The 22,921-nt window shown below is 35.5% G+C and overlaps 1 protein-coding gene across 2 annotated transcripts in view; it reads left to right on the top strand.

The window, feature by feature from the left end:
- Positions 1–22,921, top strand: part of LOC136033184 (FERM, ARHGEF and pleckstrin domain-containing protein 2-like) — a 158,226-nt gene that overhangs the window by 128,329 nt on the left and 6,976 nt on the right. For both annotated transcript variants that reach the window (XM_065713892.1, XM_065713897.1), the window contains exons 18-21: positions 8,272–8,412; positions 12,774–12,925; positions 16,068–16,198; positions 21,828–21,973. In XM_065713892.1, the coding sequence (XP_065569964.1) occupies positions 8,272–8,412; positions 12,774–12,925; positions 16,068–16,198; positions 21,828–21,973 (570 nt within the window). The remainder of the gene's footprint in view (positions 1–8,271; positions 8,413–12,773; positions 12,926–16,067; positions 16,199–21,827; positions 21,974–22,921) is intronic.

Here is a 22,921-nt window from a genome sequence, read left to right as displayed (position 1 = left end):
AAAGTAAAAGTTTATTGCAAAAAGAAATTTGTCTTGATTTCGAAAGAAAGCCTGAAACTCAACGGAGATGGTGTCAGATCAAAATGAAGAAGTGTACGATTGGAATCAGCAGTGGAATTACAGTCCCTCTCCTTGAACAACAAGGAAAATCACTTTTTTGTATTGGTAGCACTGATCTGTCTCTTTTTATTGCAGTGGCCTTGTGGCCTTTTTTGACCTTGTGGGCTACTAGGATTATAGAGAGATGCTTAATGGCTCATTTGAAAGCTATTTCCATATCTACACGCTTTTTATAAATTTTGCATAAAATTTGAAGTGGAAAATCTCGGAAGTATAAAACGGAATCATTGTAATAACTATGGTCCAAAACAGTTATCTGGAGGTTTGCAATATCCATCTCCTGCAAGTTCTTCCTCCATGCCCCCTTACTAAACTATGCAATTACCAGTCCTGAGTAATATATCAAATTACATTATTCGAGGCGTGGTTCTGTTAATAAAGTGCTTGAATTCAAATTAGATTATCATGCGTTCGATTTAAGCTTGATTTTTTTGTCTCTTTCAATCATGGTTTGTCCCTTGTTATTATTATACTTTTTCAGACTATACTTTTCGTTTATAAAGTAAATCCCAGGAATTCTCATTTTAAACACATTACTCATATTTACGGTTTTTTTTTTTCAATTTTACCATCCATAAGTGCCATAGAGCACTAAAAATGAAACTTTTGGTGCCACTTCTTAATTGCAAGAGCTTGGAAGCATAAAATGGTACCATTGAATTAATTATGGTACAAAACTTCAAACTTCATTTTGATTTTAACCTTCAAACTTCACTCTGCGGTGAAGCCTGTGTGCTAGTTCTAACGGCAGTAATTGCGGGAAAGGGACATCCTTGCCCCCTTAGTTTTTTATGGCACTTGTTACCAATCAAGTGACATATAGTGATCGCCAATTCTCTCGGTCGGTCTGTCTATCTGTCGGTCAGTCTGTCAGTCTGTCTGTCCCGGTTTTGCTACTTTAGGCAATGGCAGGTAAGCTAGGTCGATGAAAGGGGAGTTGGGGGGGGGCTGAAATCTCGGAAAACGCTTAGAGTGGAGGGATTGGGATGAAACTTGGTGGGAAAAATAAGCACACGTCCTAGATACGTGATTGACATAACCGGAACGGATCCGCTCTCTTTGGGGGAGTTCGGGGGAGGGTTAATCCTGAAAAATAGAAAAAATGAGGTATTTTAACTTACGAAGGAGTGATCGGATCTTAATGAAATTTGATGTTTGAAAGGATATTGTGTCTCAGAGCTCTTATTTTAATCCCGACCGGATCCGGTGACATTGCGGGGAGTTGGGGGGGGGGGCTTAAATCTTGGCAAACACTTTTAGTGTGAAGGATCGGGATGAAACTTGGTGTGAAAAATGATCACAAGTCCTAGAAACGTGATCGACATAACTGGAACGGATCCGCTCTCTTTGGGGGGGGAGGGTTAATTCTAAAAAACAGAAAAAATGAGGTATTTGTAACTTACGAACGGGTGATCAGATCTTAATGAAATTTGATACTTAGAAGGATCTTGTGATTGAGAACTCTCATTTTAAATCCCGACCAGATCCGGTGATATTGGGGGGAGTTGGAGGGGGAAATCAGAAATCTTGGGAAACGCTTAGAGTGGAGAGATCGGGATGAAACTCAATGGGAAGAATAAACACAAGTTATAGATACGTGATTGACATAATTGGAACTGACCCGTTCTCTTTGGGGGAGTTGCGGGTTGTTAATTTGGAAAAATTAAAAAAATTGAGGTATTTTCAACTTAAAAACGGATGACCAGATCTTAATGAAATTTGATATTTAGAAGGAACTCATGTCTCAAAGCTCTTATTTCAAATTCCGACCAGATCTGGTGACACTGGAGGGAGTTGGAGGGGAAAACCGGAAATCTCGGAAAACGCTTATAAATATTGTAGATACGTGATTGACGTAACTGGACTGGATCCGCTCTCTTTGGGGGAGTTAGGGGGTGGGGTTCAGTGCTTTGGCGAGTCTGGTGCTTCTGGACGTGCTAGGACGATCAAAAATTCGTAGGCGTGTCATGGAGCTGCACAAATTTACTTGATAAAGTCGTTTTCCCCGACTTGACCATCTGGGGACCTTCCGGGGGGGATTGGGGGGATGGTTTAATCGGATCTTAATGAATTTTGATAGTTAGAAGGACCTCGTACTCAGATCTCTTATTTTAAATCCCGATCGGCATTGAGCCTCTGATTTTCCTTTCAAACCAATCTATTGATTCTTATAATTTTGCCAGAGCTCATACCATATGAGCTCTTTGCTCTTCCAACCTCGTCACAAGTGCCATATTAGCTCTTAGCTCTTGTTGGTCGTACCTAGGTTTTAAAAAACACGTTTTTTTTTGGTCATTCCATTGAAAAGGGCACTTTTTCTCTTTTGAAAAAAATGGAGGAAACAACCGAATGGGCACTTTGTGGAAATGCGCTAACTAGACAAATTTATAAAAAGCGATTGGGTATAAATACAAGCTTTTAAATGAGCCCTTAAATAGCTCTCTTTATTTCGGTAACCTTCTAGTTTCTGCTAGTCAGTAGGCGATTTATAGAGCTTTGTCTTCCTTATTGTTTTTTCAGGCGAGGCCGAAGCGAAAACATTTTTTTTTCAAGTCTGGCCGAGCGAAAACAGCTTTTTATTCTTCGAAAAACAAACGTTCCTGAAAAACATGTATTGTTTTGTGAAGTATGGATAATGAATTGTATGTTATAGACAGAACGTTTATTGTTGCTGTCAAGGTTGTTTGCAATATCTTCTAGAGGTGTCTTACATCCCCTAGATCGGTGATAGTTAGAAATTATAATAAAAATAAGTTTTTAACTGAACTTAAGGAGTGGCATTAAAACTTAAAACGAACGTACATTATTCCGTATAAACAGAAATTGTCGTGGCAGCCTTGTTTCTACATTAAATTTTAATCAAAAACAAAGAAAGATTAATTTTAAAAACAAAGAAACAGTTTTTCGGACGGAAGTAAAGAGCGAATATGAAAGTTAAAACTGACAAAAATTATTAATTCACAGCCTATCTAATATATATTAACAAAACTAGTACAAATAAAACAACTAATCATGTTTCCTTATTCTTCTAGGATTATAGAGTATTAGCGCACTACTGAAAACACAAAAGTCAAGCATAAGAACGAGAATTTTGATTTGGGAGTCAAAAGTGAGCCTGACAACAATAAACTAATCTATATAGTTTTCTTAGTCTTGCACCAGTTGTGATATCACTGAGGTTCACTGTACAATTAAAATTATCGTAAAAACATAAGCATAAAAATAAATGTTATTTTAATAATCGCAAAGTCATTGAACAACCTACAAAAATAACGGATAGATCTATCAGGTAACATCTTGGTCTCACCAGCTATTATACGAACAGTGAATAATATACAACTTTGAATTGTAAAACAACCACTTTACTATCGCTTGAAATGAAAATCAAATAAGACATAATATGAACTCCAACAATCCGGTTATTGCTCTCTGTACAACGAAAAATTTCAAGTTATGATACAAATTCTAAGGTTAGTTTATAGTCTTAATAGTATCAAAATGGCTTCACTTCACAGAGGTCTACAAATTAATCCTGAAATGTCCTTTTCAGAACCTCATTGTTTGGATTGAGCTCACTGTGATGAAGTGAAAAAAAATTGAACGAAAAAAAAATTCAGCAACAATATCTAAATTCTTGATTCTTTTCAAAAAGTGATCTTAATCGGTTTGCTTTTACAGTACCAACAATCCTATGTTTTTTGTGTGTTCAGTAAAACCCTAGTTTCCTATAATCATACAAAGATAGTGAAATATTATCAGTTGGTTTAGTCGCACTAGATTTATCAGTACATGCTAGATAGACTGTGTAGCAATAATTTTTGTACGTTTTAAGTTTCCCTTCGCTCTTTGCTTCTCTTAAAGAAAACTTATTTTGTTAAAATTAATTTTTAAACAGAAATGAGGATGTTCTATAGGTACAGGTTTTGTGAAAATTATAACTTTTTGATTTTAGGGCTAAGGCCACTTTTACCCCTTAGCTTTTGACGATCTTGAGTTTATATACGCACGCACACTCATATATATATATATATATATATATATATATATATATATATATATATATATATATATATATATATATATATATATATATATATATATATATATATATATATATATATATATATCTATATATATATAAATAAGTTGTCTGTCTGTCTGTCTGTGGATCAGGTGAAGTCATGTTTCTGTGTTGACTGACGTCATGAAATTAGTTGTCGTCATTTTTGCTTTGACGGTGACGTCATTAACGGTATTTGAACGCAAAACCGCGCAGTTAGATGAAAATCCACCTGGACAGCGAGAGTCAAAACATATCAAAACTGAAAATGATAGCGATGATGATTGGGTTTGGGATTTTGACTTGGATAAGGTCATCAATGCCTACCAGATTTAAGTTAAAAAAACAAAGGTTCGTCGATATGTACTTCATAGTGACGCTGAAAAATAAAGAAGAAAAAGAAAACTGAAAAAAGAAAAAAGGTAAAAAACTAAAAAAAACTAAAAAGAAAAAACACTCAAAGAGAAATTACAGACCGGGACACAAATGACGACCGAGACAGAGGGAATATAAGTGACGACCGGGAACCTCAAAGAGAAATTACAGACTGGGACACCCGGACACAAATCACGACCGGGACACAGGGAATATAAATGACGACCGGGACACAGGGACACAACTACAACGGGGACGCCGGGGGCACAGGCGGGATATATAAATGACGACCGGGACACAGGGATTGTTCGAATAGAAATTACAGACCGGGACACAAATGACGACCGGGACACCGGGACACAGGGAATATAAATGACGACCGGGACACTCAAAGAGAAATTACAAACTGGGACACCGGGACACAAATGACGACCGGGACACAGGGGATATAAATGACGACCGGGACACAGGGACACATCATTAGAATAATGAGGTATAGATCTGAATACGGATTGTTTTTCCCATGGACAATTATATGTTGCATGTTCAAGAGTCAGTAAACCTGACAATCTATTTATATGCACAGACAATGGGACAGCGAAGAATGTTGTATATTCGCATGTTTTACGTAGTTAAAAACATATATTTATATCTATCTCTATTCACAGGTGGGACACAGGGACACAACTACAATGGCGCGTAACTAATATGGCGCGTAACGACTTACGCGCGCGGGGGGGCTTGGGGGAGCGCGAAGCGCCCCACCAACTAGGTGTTGGGGTGGCGCGAAGCGCCACCCCAACAGCTAGTATATATATATATATATATATATATATATATATATATATATATATATATATATATATATATATATATATATGTATATATATATATATATATATATATATATATATATATATATATATATATATATATATATAAATAAGTTGTCTGTGTGTGTGTGTGTCGAGTGACGTCATATTTGTCAACTGATGAAATTACATACCGGGACACCAGGACACAAACGACGACCGGGACACAGGGAATATAAATGAAGACCGGGAACCTCAAAGAGAAATTACAGACTGGGACACAAATCATGACCGGGCCACAGGGAATATAAATGACGACCGGGACACAGGGACACAACTACAACGGGGACGCCGGGGGCACAGGCGGGATATATAAAGGAAGACCGGGACACAGGGATTTCTCGAATAGAAATTACAGACTGGGACACCGTGACACAAATGACGACCAGGACACCGGGACACAGGGAATATAAATGACGACCGGGATACTCAAAGAGAAATTACAAACTGGGATACCGGGACACAAATGACGACCGGGACACAGGGAACATAAATGACGACCGGGACACAGAGACACATCATTAGAATAATGAGGTATAGATCTGAATACGGATTGTTTTTCCCATGGACAATTATATGTTGCATGTTCAAGAGTCACTAAACCTGACAATCTATTTATACGCAACATATATATCTATATATATATAAAAATAAGTTGTCTGTGTGTGTGTGTGTGTGTCGAGTGACGTCATGTTTGTGTGTCGACTGACCGGGACACAGGGAATATAAATGACGACTGGGACACAGGGACACAACTACAACGGGGACGCCGGGGGCACAGGCGGGATATATAAATGACGACCAGGACACAGGGATTGTTCGAATAGAAATTACAGACCGGGACACCGGGACACAAATGACGACCAGGACACCGGGACACAGGGAATATAAATGACGACCGGGACACTCAAAGAGAAATTACAAACTGGGACACCGGGACACAAATGACGACCGGGACACAGGGAATATAAATGACGACCGGGACACAGGGACACATCATTAGAATAATGAGGTATAGATCTGAATACGGATTGTTTTTCCCATGGACAATTATATGTTGCATGTTCAAGAGTCAGTAAACCTGACAATCTATTTATATGCAACATATATATATATATATATATATATATATATATATATATATATATATATATATATATATATATATATATATCTATTCACAGGTGGGGCACAGGGACACAACTACAATGGCGCGTAACGACTTACGCGCGGGGGGTGGGGGGCTTGGGGGGCGCGAAGTGCCCCACCAACTAGGTGTTGGGGTGGCGCGAAGCGCCACCCCAACAGCTAGTATATATATATATATATATATGTGTGTGTGTGTGTGTGTGTGTTACATAAGTTTTAATTTATTAGTATACCCTTTTCTATCTGAACTACAGCTTTTAGGATATATTTTGCTCTTCATTTGTGATCATTAGCCGCTAAATAAGTTCATGAATGTTTATTCATGGTAGTAGCTACTGGTAAATTGGATAAATAAAAGGTAACAATTCAGACCTTCATCCAATGTAAGGATTATCAAAACGTAGAAATAGAAATCTGCTTAAATTTGAGAAGAAAAAAAGTATGTGCTATTTCCTAAACAAGAATTTGTTTTTTTACCTATTGAGTGTTGAATGAGCTTTTATTAATCGTACGGAAAGATATAACTACTATTGCATTCAGTCTAGTATTTAATTAATTAAAATAAATATTATATCTTAGTAGGGAATTTTTCAAGGAGAAGTAAATAGCTATATTAAACGAAAGACGAGCAGAAATAAGATAGAATCAATATTCAAACTTAAAACCAATAGAAATCGCTATCAACGAATAAATAAGACCCAAAACAAACATATTGCAATGAAGACGGTCTAGCCCTTATAAGTCTGAGAGGGCTTTATCCCTGCTGCTCTTTGTGGTAATTTTCAATCGATTCAAGTTTTACTTGACTATTCATTTGAAATTCCTGTTCGCTCTTATTTATTCATTAATAGGGATTTGTTTTGGTTTTAATTTTGAATTGTTGCTTCACTTTTTTCTGCTAGTCTTTGGTTTCATGTAGCTCTTCATTTTCTTTGCAGAACTTCGTCTTTGTAAAGATTTTATTTAATCAATTTCTGTTCGTTTTGGGCTTTCTATAGGACAGTGTAGAGCGTATTGGAATCGAAGGGGTCTAGACTCTTGCCATCAACATGTTTACCAGATAGTGTTACTGGATCTAACCCAAGTGCGAATAGAAATGAGGGTTAGTGCAAGTTTTACCCTCTCGTTTTCTGATGTGCAGTAACGTTGAGCGATTCTGGGGATCAAGACCAGTCCCAACCCCAAAGTTGGGAAAAAACGGGGTTGGTTTAATTCTTCTCCCTCATGACATTTACCAGAATATTTAATTGTATGCAAGCGCAAATAAGTCTCCTAATTGTGTCTTGTAGAGGGAGGATGGTTCCAAATTCATTCTGTTCCCGTATGGCGTGGTGGGTCCCTGGATCTTTGTCATTATAACATCTTGGAGGAAAGTCGAAGTTTTAGGCCCATGCTATTTGAAGATAAATGTTAAGTTCTTGACAGCGTTTTTCTAGTCCTTGCATCTCCTTTGGGATGAATTTCAACCAAGATTGTGGAAGTAATAGCCAGGCTCACAAGTGTGCCTTTGGTTGGTCCATCCCTGATTTTACCTGTTTGGTTAGTTTTTTTTTTTTATCAGCCTAATTAGTGTCTCTGTTTTGCTGTCTTTTTCTCTTTCTTTCCTCATTGTGTTGTGAGAATAATTTAGTGATAGAAACATGTTATTTTTTTTCTCTATTTCTCTTCTTTGATTCTAATACTTTACTTATCCAGGCTAATTTCATCAAACTCTCTGAACTTCAAAGGGACCTAATTGGCCTAGAGGGACTGGCTCACAGTGACAGGATTTTCATCAGGGAAGGATGTCTCAACAAACTCTCCAGACGAGGTTTCCAGCCCAGGATTTTCTTCCTGGTAATCAAGTTCCTATTTTCATTTTTTTTTTTCTATTTTTGAAGCCATTTTGGTCGTTTTTTTTTTTTTTTTTTTTTATTTCACTATAAAATTGTTTGGCTGTTCCAATCTTGAGAGAATCTCGACTACTGTAACGTTTGTAGTCCCCTTACAAGCTTTTGGCATGATATTTTTCCGTGTTTCTACTGTATAATGCTTCGCCATCGGACAACTTTCCTATCATTTGACAGCCAAAAATCAGCTTGATCCTTTGACGAATTATATTTTTGAATGTTGTGTCTCTTTTTTTTTACATTGAAAGAGACGTCGAAAATAGTTGAAAAATAAATGTTTTTCATTCTTCCAGTAATTTTGAATCATTCGTTTGGAAAAGTTCAAGCATCGTAGGTGGTAATCGTAGTGCAAGCTAATTTTATTTATTATAAAATTCAAGCTGTGCTGCAGGCAAATAGATATGATGATTGTTTTTGTCTCAGAAAGTGGCTGGGGTTTCTAGCTTTAATTTCTTGTATAAACCTAGATCTATTCTCTTCGGAAAAATATAAAAATATATTAAATTGAAAGTGATTTAATTTCAACTACTTTGTTTATTTGGGTTATCAGTTGCGTGCTATTTGCTGTAATAGTTTTCTGCAAAAGTAATTATTTCAAATAAATTCAGTATCTCTATCGCCGTAATAAACGATATCAGGTCGATCGAGTGTTGTAACTTTAAATCACGAAACTTTATATTAGAGCTTTATATACAAAACTTAACTGTATATTACAGAACTAAACTAGATGATGCAATATATTGTGCTAATTAGTGCTCTGTTCAGCTTGTCTACGAGTTGTTTGGCTTGATACAATATTAAAAAATATACATGATTAGTTAAAAAAAAAATATGAACATATATGAAAAATATATGATAGTTATTTTCAGGTATCTAAAAAATTAGTACTCTATTCAGCTTGTCTACAAGTTGTTTGCTTTGATGCAGTGTTAAAAATATATGAATAGTTATTGTCAAATATATGAAAAACTGTGGGCTATAGAAACAAACGGTTTGCACATATTTAATTAGCAGACCTCAATTGTCTTAAAACAAGTGTTGAATACCATGATATCCGCCAAGTCTTTTTAATTAAATGAAAAAAAGCGGATTCATGAATGTGGAGTAAGAATCTTAAAGGTCGCTCATGCAGTGATATAAAAGCTCTTCAGTTGTTACAACGCTTAACCCATAATTCTGATTTAACACAAATGATTTAAAGGCTTAACATGTATGAACAGCACGTAAGACAGCACTTACAACTGTGGAATCACTGTTATGTGGAATCACTGCATGTGGAATCACTGTTAGAATCTACATTTAAGGTTATTATTCAGATCACTTCTTTGCTTTTATAAAGGTGCCGAATTACATCTGATTTCTGTCTATAAGATGAACTTGGATTGATTTTAGCCTCATGTGTTAACTTCATTTCAGCCTCATCCATTTATTTAGAAAGAGCTTTTAACGCTACTTTCGAAATTTACTAATAACTACGCTACTAGCAAAGTATACAAAGTCTATGATTTAAAGGCTTGTATTTTTTAGAACAGATTATCTATCAAATTACGTTGGAAGCACGAAAAATTGCTGTGTGTATTAAATGCAGTAAATAATCGTAGTAATGTGGTAAGTAAGTAATGTAATTCAACGCTGTATTGTTCTATCTAACTTCAGGTTGTTTTATATATCAGCAGCAAGTGTAGAGAGTTCTTTCTTTACTTCGTCACGGTCAGTAACATCTTAATAAAATAACAAATGTAAGATATGGCAACTTCAAAGAAAACAAAAAGCATATATAAAACATAAGATATTACTAGGAAAATTTACAAATCTTAGATATGGGGGAACTGAACTAAGCCCTCCTACCAAATCCACTTGTGTTTGCTAGGGTTTAGGGTTATGATACCTTTTTGGTTAAAATGATTATTTTTATAACTTACCCCCCCCCCAAAAAAAAAAAAGTTTACTTCTACTATTTCTGATATATAGAAAATCTTATATTTCTGCTATATAGATAAGGAATCGGAGGGAAATCCTTAAAGCCCTTTTTTCTAACACCGAGATTTAGCTAGTGCTAATAGAAGTCAGTCAGATTTTTCACAAAATTTCCTGATCGGATGAAAAATTCTCTGAGAAATTGTGATTGGCTCAAGTTAGTACAAGTTAAAACTTTTGTATTAGTAAACTCTTAATGCTTAGAAGTAATTTTATTTAGTCTTTCTTATACGGAAAAAAGAATTAATCAGAGGCAATGCAGATACATTACCTGTAGTAAAGAGCCAAACGTCTGCAGTGTATTGTCGTTTTTCCCGCCCACTTCGTATGGAGAATGTAGTTATAGAAGCTTCGGAAGGGCTCAGTCGACTGGGAGCTGATAGTTCTAGTGCCATTTTGCTACCCAGTCTCCATAACCTCTAAGCCATTTGATCAAAATTTGAGATATTCATTTGGTTCAAGATAGTTTAGAGGCTAAAATAAGTTTGCCCCTAAGGAGGATTGACCCTAAAGCCTGGAAAGAGTTCATAAATAAGCCAAATTAATAAGTTTTTACACAATGATTTATATAATAGAAAAACAGGAGGCTTGCTTAATGTTGGGTCCGTAACAGGTTCAAAGCTTTCATGGATCGATGTCTAGGTTAATATGATCAACTATTTTGTTGTATGAGAAGAGATGGGGTAATAACCCAGGAAAAGGTCAAACGTTCTTTGTCACTGATCCGTTTTGAACTTACACCCAAAAGTCCTTGGGCCAAGAGTAACTTAATGTGCAGATAAATTCTCCGTGGCACGATCCTGTCCCTTCCCCCAACCCAAAAAAGGGTCTTGGGGCTTTTCTGATCGTATGAAAATTAATATATTTAATTTATCGGGCTATGTCAATTCAGTGCAAAGGAAAAAATAGTGGTTCTCCCCAAACAGGAATCATCAAATTGCCAGGAAAGGTGGTAAAAATCATATAGTAGAATTTGGAATGGGGCTTATTAGATTGGGAATTGTAAACTTTTGTACGTTTTTAAGTGTCGAAAGTAATTCGAGGGCAACCAGTCTTCTTCCTCTGGCCTTTCAGGCTATAGCCAGTCGAAATTTTGACATAGTCTTTTTGTCCAAAATAGTCGAAAAGTACTATAAATGTGCCACCGGGACGTCATGACATCAAAGCCCCTGGGCAAGGACCGCAAATAATACAATTTGCCAACCGTTTGAGGGTAAGTTTTGTAAGGGAAAAGATGGGGGGCTGTTTGAGTTTCTGGGATGCTGGGCCAAAAGAATCAAACACTGTTGTGGGAGGAAAAAATCATTAAATAAAGACAAGAGTCTTTATTTAATTACTCATTTATTTAATTTATTTAAAATTTACTCATTTAATTTACTCATTTAATTTCATTTAATTTAATTTACTAATTTAATGAAAGAGTAAGGTACGGTCATGCCTAGCGCTTGCAGAATAGAAATTGAAAATCGAACCGAGGCTCATGTAACCTTTACACCGATTAAGTCGTAGTTTTGCTTCGTGGTGTGGCTAGATAAGGGTTTGATGACCACCCCCGAATGACGCCTTGTAAAAGTTTGGTTGACACTGGTCAAACTGTCGTAATATTTTCATTGAGTGTATCTATAAAGTTAAAAATGATGTTACGGTTCTAAAAATCCGTATGGGCAGCGAAGGTCACTCAGTATCAAACAGAGTATCACATTCGTCTGTAAAGTTAAAAGTAATGTTACGGTCCTAAAAAATCCATATTGGCAGCAAAGGTCACTCACTATCAGATAGAGGATCACATTCTTCAAGGCCTACATTAGCTGAACCAAACAATATATTTTGATTCATGGCAATGCAATCATTTGAGGTAGCATTAGCCTCCACTTTAATGACTTATCTTGGCTATTTGATGACGTTTCAGGCTGCATTTGGCGATTAATGTCAAAAGAGGAGCTATTGAATTATAGCAATTTTGTCTGACAGTTTTTACTCCCTTTGAAACGCTGAAAAGACGTTCAGCAATAAGTTAAAAATGATGTTACGGATTAAAAAATGGCAGTCTATAATCAACTTGGCATGCTGAAATCGTCTTGGGTTAAATACTTTCAAGTAAGGTGAATACTGCAAAGTAGATGATTGGTGCGGTCTTTGTGCACCTCTAAGGTTGATTCTTAGAGCTACTGGGACACGGGAAAAGCTATAAAGCTTATATTTTTTTTTTTCCATGAAAATATGTGACGGTATAAACATCAAGTAGGATAAAATCAAGTTCGAGGTAAGATTTTAGTCTTTTCGTCTTTCAATCTATGAAGGAATATCTGCTAATTTAACCTTTTTTTTAAGTTTTCGGATGCTATTGTGTATGCTTCAAGATCATCTGGTTCAGGGCAAGTTTTTAGAGTCCATGGATATTTGCCCTTACGAGGAATTAGTATCGAAGAAACAGAGCCAAAGCTTGGGCAGCAGCATATATTCACCATTTTTGCACCCAATAAGTAAGTTGTTAATTTTTAAGCCACTTTGTATAGGCGGTTTAAAAAACATGGAATAGCGCTCTTTTAATTAGAACTGTCAGGTCATTCTTGCCTATGGGGACCCATGCAGCTCCAAATGCAGATTGGATCAAAATTTTAGAACTGCACTATACTCGGCTAGTGCTGAACAGTCGGCACGGATTAGTCCTGAGTTGTGAAAACTTGCCGTCACGATTTCACTAACGCAGTTCTACAGGGGCTGTGTAACTTGACCTTTTTTCAGGTATACAAGCTGGGAGGTCCAATTTGTTGTTGAGTTTGTTTCAGTTTTTGCATTCACGAGATATTAACTGATCAGAACTGGCTCCTAAGTAGGGGAACAGGTTGCAGTATTCGTTTTACACAAGCTTATGCAGTTTCTTGGATTGTACAGTTGTTACTTGTTTCCTAAATTTCTCGGCGTTGTTTTTCTGGTTTTATAAATTTTTAATATATTAGTAATAAGAGTATGATTGTATGTATGCAAACATGACAGTTTGGATAAAGCTACGAAGTCCATTCTACAAAAACTATGCCACACGGGCTAAAGACCCCCGTTCCCTGAAAGCTAGTTGGTATTCTCACCTTTTTTTTATAATAACAGAAGACTTTAAGTCGGGCTTGCGAAGTGAGCTTCATATCCTGTCTTGACCTAGTAAAGCAATTGATATGCGTGTATTATCCAAAACTCTTTTTTTCTTAATTTTGAATACTCATAAATACCATCAAATTCATTCATCAAATTAGGATTATTAATCTGTATAAAAGTTTTCATGTTGTATTCTTAGGGTTTCAAAACTAACTCCCATACAAAAATCGAAAACCAGTAAAAATTCTAAACATTTCAGATATTCCAGAATTAACTGTTGGGCAGTCAAAACAATTTATATATTCTTCAGAATATCATGAATTGATTATTTCTTGTTTTTTTGTCAGAGTCCCAATTACCTGCGTCATTCGTACTACAGGAGCTTGTTCTCTTTCTTTCACCTTAGATCTCTATCCCCTAAACAATAGTTTGTGATAACAAACTGTAAGTAAGGAATGACTCGTGCTGATACTAACCGAAACTCTGAAAAAAAAAAATTGACTTTTTGTGATGGTTCTGATTATATAAAATTCATATTTTATCTACCATTTATCTATTGAAAGTCAAAACCCCAATATTATTTGCCTGAGTTTTCAAAAGAAAAAGGGGACAAGGCTCTTTAAAAGAGAATTGCTATTGACAGAATTGCGTATCGTTTAGAGAGAAAATTTTACTGATATCCCTTCCATCCTCAAGGCATTGTGAAAAATTTTCTCATATTAATCTTTTGTTAGGTAGAACATTCTTTGTTGAAGTATTTGGGAGGGATTGTTCAACTGTAACTTTAAAAGTGAAGGTTGAGGAGGGCTGTCACAGCTCATAAACAGAAAATTTGTCTTTGTTTTGAGTTTCAATGTCGGTCTTTATTCTCTCTCTGAAAAAAAGTATATTTCTAACTTAAGTTATATTTTTTATGGCACTTCGTATTATCCAAGTGACATATAGCGGTCGCAAATTCTGTCGGTCTTTCTGTCCCGGTTTTGCTACCTTAGGCACTTCCAGGTAAGCTAGGACGATGAAATTTGGCAGGTGTATCAGGAACCAGACCAGATTAAATTAGAAATTGTCATTTACCTGACTCGACCATCTGGGGGGGGGGGAGTTGGGGACGGTTAAATCGAAAAAAAAAATAGAAAAAAGGCGGTATTTTTAACTTACGAACGGGTAATCGGATCTTAATGGAATTTGATGTTGGGAAGGATATCGTGTCTCAGAGCTCTTATTTTAAACACCGACCGGATCAGGTGGCTTTGGGGGGAGTTGGGGTGGGGAAACCTAAAATCTTGGAAAACTCTTAGAGTGGAGGGATCGGGATGAAACTTGGTGGGAAAAATAAGCACAAGTCGTAAATACGTGATTGAAATAACCGGAACGGATCCGCTCCCTTTGGGGGAGTGGGGGGGGGGAGGTTTAATTCTGAAAAAATAGAAAAATGACGTATTTTTAACTTACGAAGGAGTGATCAGATCTTATTGAAATTTGATGTTTCGAAGGATATCGGGTCTCCGAGCTTTTATTTCAAATCCCGACCTTATCCAGTGACATTGGGGGAATTGGGGGGAGCCTAAAATCTTGGAAAACGCTTAAATCTTAAAAATTGTTGTATTTTTAACTTACGAGTGGGTGATCGGATCTTAATGGATTTTGACATTTAGAAGGACCTCGTGACTCAGAGCTCTTATTTTTAATCCCGACCGGCATTAAGCCTCTGATTTCCCTTTTGAAGCAATCTATTGATTCTTAAAATTTTGCTAGAGCTCCTAGAGTCCCAGGGAGTTTTGCTCTTGAAACTTATTTCTTATACGTTTCAATCTGTATCATTGGATTAACTATTTGAACTGGTTTGTCACATGTTTTGTCATAATGGAATGCAAGGTAAAAAGGCGAAGAGAGGGACTTGTTATCCTTCAATCACGTGCAACTCATAAAAAGGGGAGAAAACTGCAATTTTTGTTTCGAACAAACCTCTTCTAACTTTTGGCAGCCATCAGTTCGATTCTAAGCGCTCATCAAAATGATGGTGTTGAGTCCTTTACTTGTGCAAGACTAACTTTTCTCTCCATACTCAACTTAAAATGTTACACTATACTCACCCTTTCCCTAACAGAATTCAGAATTTGCAAAATTTATATATACAACCTTCTGGAAGATTCTTACAAATGTTGATAAATTGAAAATTCTCTCCACTTTTTTCCATTCCGCAAAATACCTACTGAGATATTCATTTTGGACACGCAATTCAAAAGTCATCAACAGTCTTCACTTTCCAAGTGAAGACATGCTTGGATCTAACTTCTTGAATTATAATTGCCTTGTCATAGTTGTATGGTGATATTTGTCTTTTGTTCTGTTTTTTTTTTTTTTTTTTGCAGTTCTCGGTCATTTTTTTTTTTTTTTTTTTTTGGTAAGACGGGTTTTCAGTGAATACCGATAATAATAAAGAGTTCAAAGAGGAAAGTAAAAGTATTAGTTTTGAGGCTTCTATTTTTAGCATGGGTGCGACTAACATTAATCGGTCATCTTTTCTTGTTTTAGGTCTTTTTTGTTGGCTGCCTCGAGTGAAGCTGAGAAAAATCGTTGGCTTGAAGATCTTTTGGTTTCAATGCAAAATTCAAAAGATAAAAGTGATGATTATCTCTTTCACAATTTATCGCTCAAGTCCCAAGGTCTGTTTTATTTCTCGTTTATTACCTTTTTATTACCACTAATGCATGAAGATAATAATAAGATAAAGAAAATAAAAATTCAAGGAAAATAAATAAATGATAAGATTAATAAGGCAAGGCAAAAAAAGATAAAGAATATGGCATTGGATTTTGCAATCCCTACTGGTGGTATTGGTTTTCATTTCATTGCCCTTCAGCCAGAAAATGCAATGGGAGGGGGGCAGGGGGCCAGCCATCCTGTGCTTAAGCCCTCTCTTCCTGTTTACCTTCCCCAAGCTTCTATAAGTACCCATTTAAAGCTTGGCCGACTCTGTGTGAGCTTAAATAGTTCTGCCACTAACACTCGATCAAAATAAACAACCAGCAACACCAGGATTCAAACCCTTGTCCTCGCGGACAAAGAGTCTCAAGTGTAGCGCGCTAAGAACTTGGCTTGCGCGCAAGATTTATGAGAATATAAATAACAAAAATAAATAGTTAACTAAATAAAAGCTTAAATGAATAAATGAGAAAGAAATCAATAATTAATAAATAAATTAATAATGAATAAATAAACTAATAAGAAATAAATATATAATAAGAATAAAAACTCCCATTTTAGCTCTGGGAATATGAATCGTTTGATAACTCTTATGTGACCAACAAGCATTTATGAAGACTTTTTTCTTTCTTTTTTTTTCTTTCTTTTTTTGATAGCTTGTGTTTATAACCAACATACGTGCTCAGTACTGCTTTGGCTCCCAGTGTAGGCTGTGTTGCCGCTTCCGTTTTTACACAAATTTTTCGTTCATTTTTATTGGGTAAAACTGCCACATCATAGCGACAAATTACCAAACTCATGATTCGGATTTCTTGACTCAGATGGTCAACGTTTCTATTAGCATATACGTGGTAAGCAGAATTCCGGGAAAGCATATCCTAGAAGTACTGAAGGGACAACTTATTTAAACTCTGAAATACAAAAACTGATAGCAAAACAAATAAACATCTATCCGTAATCTATTTCTGGGAAATGTTTTTCGGCAGAATTATATGCAAAATGGTGAATCTAATATGGGTTCTCTGACTTGGTGAATCTAAAGATGTGAGATTCATTAAGACCTAATGGTTGTTGGGCGGGGCATTTCCCCCCTATTTCGAAAATGTGAAAAAAATTTGAGGCTCGTAGCTTTTGGTGGGTATCATTACACTGAAATAATTTCGCGATTAGGAAATCAGCTTTAAAAGTCGATTCTTTTGATGTATTAATTGTTAGTAAAATTCCTGTTTAGAGTTTCAGTTACTATGGGCCCGAGTCGCTCCTTTCCTACAGTTTACTACGATGTACTGTTTTGATTATCGCACTTCTTGTGTAGTTTTTCTCCTATTTGGTCAGTATCTTTGGATTCAGCATTAAGCCACTACATTCTTTGTAATTCCACCCATTCCGCGCATTTTGACGAAGTGATTCTAATTTGCGATGAGTACATAGACTACACACCTAACCCTATGTACACGAGTTTAATTATAAAAAGGATTAAATGTAATATAAAACAAAGCAAATAGCAATTCAAAATGGAGCAGTATCCAAGAAGAGCAAATATTGCACAAACAAAATTTTTAGTGAAATCAAACAGTTCGTGGTAACGAACTGCATTTTATGCTGAATGCTGATTTTAAAATCAGCATTTTAATGCTGATTTTAAATATATGTTTCATTAAGTTTAGACTTACACATCAAAAGTTACGAGCCTGAGAAAATTGGCCTTGTTTTAGAAAGTAGGGGGAAACACCCCTTAAAGCTGTAGAATCAACACGAAAATCACACCATCAGATTCAGCGTATCAGAGAACCCTTCAGTAGAAGTTTCAAGCTCCTATCTGCAAAAATGTGGAAGACAGATCACAAATGTGTGTTTATTTGTTTGTTCGTTGTTTTTTTTTCTCTCCAGGGGTGATCGTATAGAGCCAATGGTCCTAGAATGTCGTGAGAGGGCTCATTCTAGTCGAAAAACTTAATTACTATGTCTTTGGGGACGACTTAGTCCCCGTGGGAGGTCCTCCTAGTGGAATTTCGTATTTTTTGCCAGAAGACAAATCACGGGTGTGTGTTTATTTGTTGTTGTTTTTCCCCAGGGGTCATCGTATCGACCAAGTGGTCCTAGAATGTTGCAAGAGGGCTCATTCTAACGGAAATGAAAAGTTCTAGTGCCCTTTTTAAGTGACCAAAAGAATTGGAGGGCACCTAGGCCCCCTCCCACGCTCATTTTTTCCCAGTGTCATCGGATCAAAATTCTGAGATAGCCATTCTATTCAGCAGATTCGAAAAACTTAATAACTATGTCTTTGGGGACGACTTACTCCCCCACAGTCACCGTGGGAGGGCCTGCAAGTTACAAACCTTGACCAGTGTTTACATATAGCGATGGTTATTGGGAAGTGTATAGACGTTTTCAGGGGGATTTTTTTGGTTGGGGGAGGGGTTATGCGGGTGGAACTGTCCACGGAGGAATTTGTCATGGGGGAAGAAAAAATTTCCATGATGGGGGAATGATTTTTTCAAAGAACAATGAAAAAATAAATATGAAAATGTTTATTCAACTGAAAGTGAGGAGCAGCATTAAAACTTAAAACGAACAGAAATTATTACGCATATGAGGGGTTCAACTCCTCCTCTTTATGCTAAAGTAATTTTATTATTTCCAACTATTTATTCTACGGCCTTTGTGACTCAGGGTTCATTCTTAAGAAATTGGGACAAAATTTAAACTTTAGTGTAAAGAGTGAGGTATTGACAAGGGGGTGAACCTCCTCATATACTTAACAAAAACATACGAAAATAGAAGTTCGTTACGTAAGTTAATTCGTAAGTTACGTATATTTTTAATAATAAAAGCGTTCGTAAAAAATTAAAAGTTCTAGTTGCCTTTTTAAATAACCAAAAAATTGGACGGTAACTAGGACTAATTAAGGGTAACTAAGAAGCGATATTAAAAGTTAAAACGAACAGAAATTACTCCATATATGAAAGGGGCTGTTCCCTCCTCAACGCCTCGCTCTTTACGCTAATGTTTTTTACTGTTTTTAAAAGTAGAGTTGAGAGAAAGAGTCAAACTTTAGCGTAAAGAGCGAGCCGTTGAGGAGGGAACAGCCCCTATCATATACGGAGTAATTTCTATTAGTTTTAAATTTTAATATCGCTCCTTACTTCCCGTTGAAAAAACTTGTTTTCATTTTATTTAATTTCTAATAAACAGAAGCAAGTCAAGATTTCATCGAAATATTTTTATATATTTTTTGTGGTTTTAGTTTTATCAACATTTTATCGAAGTGCTCTTGAGTGAGTAATTTCCGATCGACTTATTTGTTTTACATTATGTTTGCTGAAGATGACTTTTAGTAATCTTGCCAAAATATTTGCTTAGGTTTTATATTTTATTAATGAAAAAACAGGTTTTTTCTAGCTTAAAGTAAGGAGCAACATTAAAACTTAAAATAAACATTGACTATTCCGTGTATGAAAGGGGCTGTCCCCTCCTCAACGCCCCGCTCTTTACGCTAAAGTTTGACCCTTTCTCACAACTCTACTTTTTAAAACAATAAAAAAAACTTTTCTCTCCCCCTTGGTAGAATATAAATTCAATGCCATGGTGGAGAACCAACCAACTTTAAAGCCAGATGGACACCAAATGATTGAGCCAATTGCTTTCTAATGAAGAAGAAGGAGCTTGAAATTTCTATAGTAGAGTTCTCTGATACGCTCAATGTGACTTTGTGATATTCATTTAGATTTTATGACTTTCAGGGGGGGGTTCCCCTTTTTTCGAAAATCAGGCAATTTTTTTCAGGCTAGTAACTTTTGATAGGTAGGACTAAACTCGATGAAACTTATATATTTAAAATCAGCATAAAAATCAAATTCTTTTGATGCATCTATTGGTATCAAAATTCCGTTGTTTAGAGTTTCGGTTGCCACTGAGCTGGGCTGCTCCTTTTCATTACCACGAACTATTTGATTCACTCTCTTTTGAAAATATCCCGATATTTTCTTGTATTATGACTACTTTTAGCTAATATCGATATTAGTTTTCAACATTCAATAAAGCTCCCCTTCTCTTTGAAGGATCGATTAGGGACAAATGTCTAATGTCAGAATGGACACTTGTATATGTTTTTATGATTATGTCTTCTTTCTGCGCCGCTGTCGAATTTTAACGGGAAAAAATTTTATCTCTTTTTTTCTTTACAAAAAAAAGAATAAAGTAATTTAATTTTCGTCAAATTTAACTAGATTTTTTTTTGTTTTGAGTTCAATCTTATTGCTTTCTCCTCAAAAACATTGGGTGCAAGATCCATTGACACATTTCATTCGTCATAACATTTCATTCGCTGTCGAATTTTAACGGGAAAAATTTTTATCTCTTTTTTTCTTTACAAAAAAAAGAATGAAGTCATTTAATTTTCGTCAAATTTAACTAGAATTTTTTTTTTTTAGTTCAATCTTATTGCTTTCTCTTCAAAAACATTGGGTGCAAGATCCATAGGCACATTTCATTCGTCATACCTATAGATGTCATAAAATTAGCATACAGTTCAAATTTCCTAGCAACAAGAAGTATTTCCTATTATTTTAGTCTGATCTGATTTATAGCTCAAAAGAAAATAATCTTAAAATTTAAGAGAATTAAAATTAAGGGTGATTGGATGCAAAAATCCTCACGAAAAAGCAAAGTGTCTAAGAAATTATTTAAATCTTAACTTACAAGAATGTCTGAATATCTCCCAACATTCAAGTTTGATTTGCTACGGAACGCAATAAACCATTTTTTTCTGGCTTGCATTTCATATATTTGAAAAGTTAGTAAACTCCAAAAAGTTCTAGACCTAGTCCGAATAAGCATACAGAAATAATCTGAGCAGTGAGTTCATTCTTACAGGAAAGGAGGGACCAAATACGAATGTGTGTGCATAAGTGAATTATATGAATTGTAATAAGAGGGTGGAAAAAGACGAAAAAAAACACACTTAAAATGACCCAGTGGCAGGGCAGGTAGGCACTGTCAGGGACCCAGTGGTGCCTTTTCTAAGATTTGAACTTTTCCAGGACAGCATAGAAGCATTGTGGGAAATCTGGTTCGATTTCTGACTGAACATAACAAAATAAAAAACTTTATACCCTATATTACTTTGCTTCGAAAATATTGCACAGTTCTTTAAAAGACTTTCTTTTTATTGCTACCATCAGAATTAAATATTGGCCTGGGGGCCCCTCCCCCCTCGCCTATGACCCTTCACTCCTTTCTCCTGTGTCCGTTACTGATAGGAAGTTTAATTCTAAAGCTTATATTCATATTCAAATTAGGCGTTTATGTATCCTATTCAGTCACATGTTTGATAATGTGTTTATTTTTTGTAAAAATCCAATTGTTTTACAACCGAGTTTTATAGTTTAGTTTCCAAACATCAGTTGTCTTAAGGTAAATGTAAAACTTTGTCATAATATTTGGGCGCTTTCTGTCGGAAATGCCCCCTGTCCCCCCCCCCCGTCCCTGCTATAAGGTATAATTGAAAATTAAACCTTATTCTTTTCTATTTCTGAGAAGAGATGCTTATTTTATATAGTTGCTGTAAAAGCGCTTGTTTTGTTTCAGGATCTGATGAGGCTTTAAATAAATCAACAGATAGTAATGATGATGGAAAGTTGCAAACGAACCAACCACGATCGAATTCAACAGCTCACGTCTGTTGGCATAGAAATACCTCTGTTGGTTCTAAAGACTTGGCTTTCTCACTGGAAGTTAGTAACATTAAAGATTTATCTTCTACTTGTTATCGGGCTCAATTTTGACACTTTAATGTTGACACCAAAATTGGATTGGGTTCAATTTTGACACTAAAATTGAATCTGGTTCAATTTTGACACTGAAATTGAATCGGGTCCAATTTTGATACATTAATTTTGACACTAAAATTGGATCTTGTTCAATTTTGACACTGACATTGAATCGGGTTGAATTTTGACACTTTAATTTTGATACTAAAATTTAATCGGGTTCAATTTTGACACTGCTATTAACCTTAAATTTTCACAAAGTAATGTTTTGAGATGAAGGAGGAGTGATGCCAGCACTGTGTAAGGATGGTGTCACTCCTTACGTATCTAATTTTAACACTCAACGCTTCGTATTCTTTTTTTTTCTTTGTAAGCTAAAGATATTTGTGCTGCAAGAAAACTTAGTTAAAATTATAATAGTTTATAACATTATAAAATTATAAAATTATAATAGTTTATAAAATTATAATAGTAGTTTGTAGAATAGGGTTAATATTTTGTAGAAGGGGATGGCCATGCTTACAGTAAGTTTTGTCTTTATTTTGTTTTATAACTTTTTCCACTTTATATTAAAAAGGTTTATACTCCTGTATAAAAGTATGCTCAGTTATTTTGAAAAATACCCATAAGAAAAATACTAATAATCAGTTCTGCGTACAAGAATCAGAAAGTATATAGTTTTTTACACAGTTTGTGCTCAGAAAGTATCAATTAAGAATAAAAAACTCATTTGTAGCCTGTAGAAAATAAAAGACTAATTTATAAAGCTCTCATAAGTCTTTTACTATCCACAAAACTGCTGTATTATTATAGAATTTTTATTCTCCTGAAAAACTCAACCTACCTTATTTTACGGTAAAAGACTGGCTTCCAAAACTTAATAAATAAAATAAATAAATAAAACTTAATTAA

This window comes from Artemia franciscana, chromosome 1 (assembly GCF_032884065.1).
Source record: "Artemia franciscana chromosome 1, ASM3288406v1, whole genome shotgun sequence".
NCBI classification, from domain to species: Eukaryota; Metazoa; Arthropoda; class Branchiopoda; order Anostraca; family Artemiidae; genus Artemia; species Artemia franciscana.
Note: the sequence above shows the minus strand (reverse complement) of the source record. Positions and strands in the feature narration are given on the sequence as shown.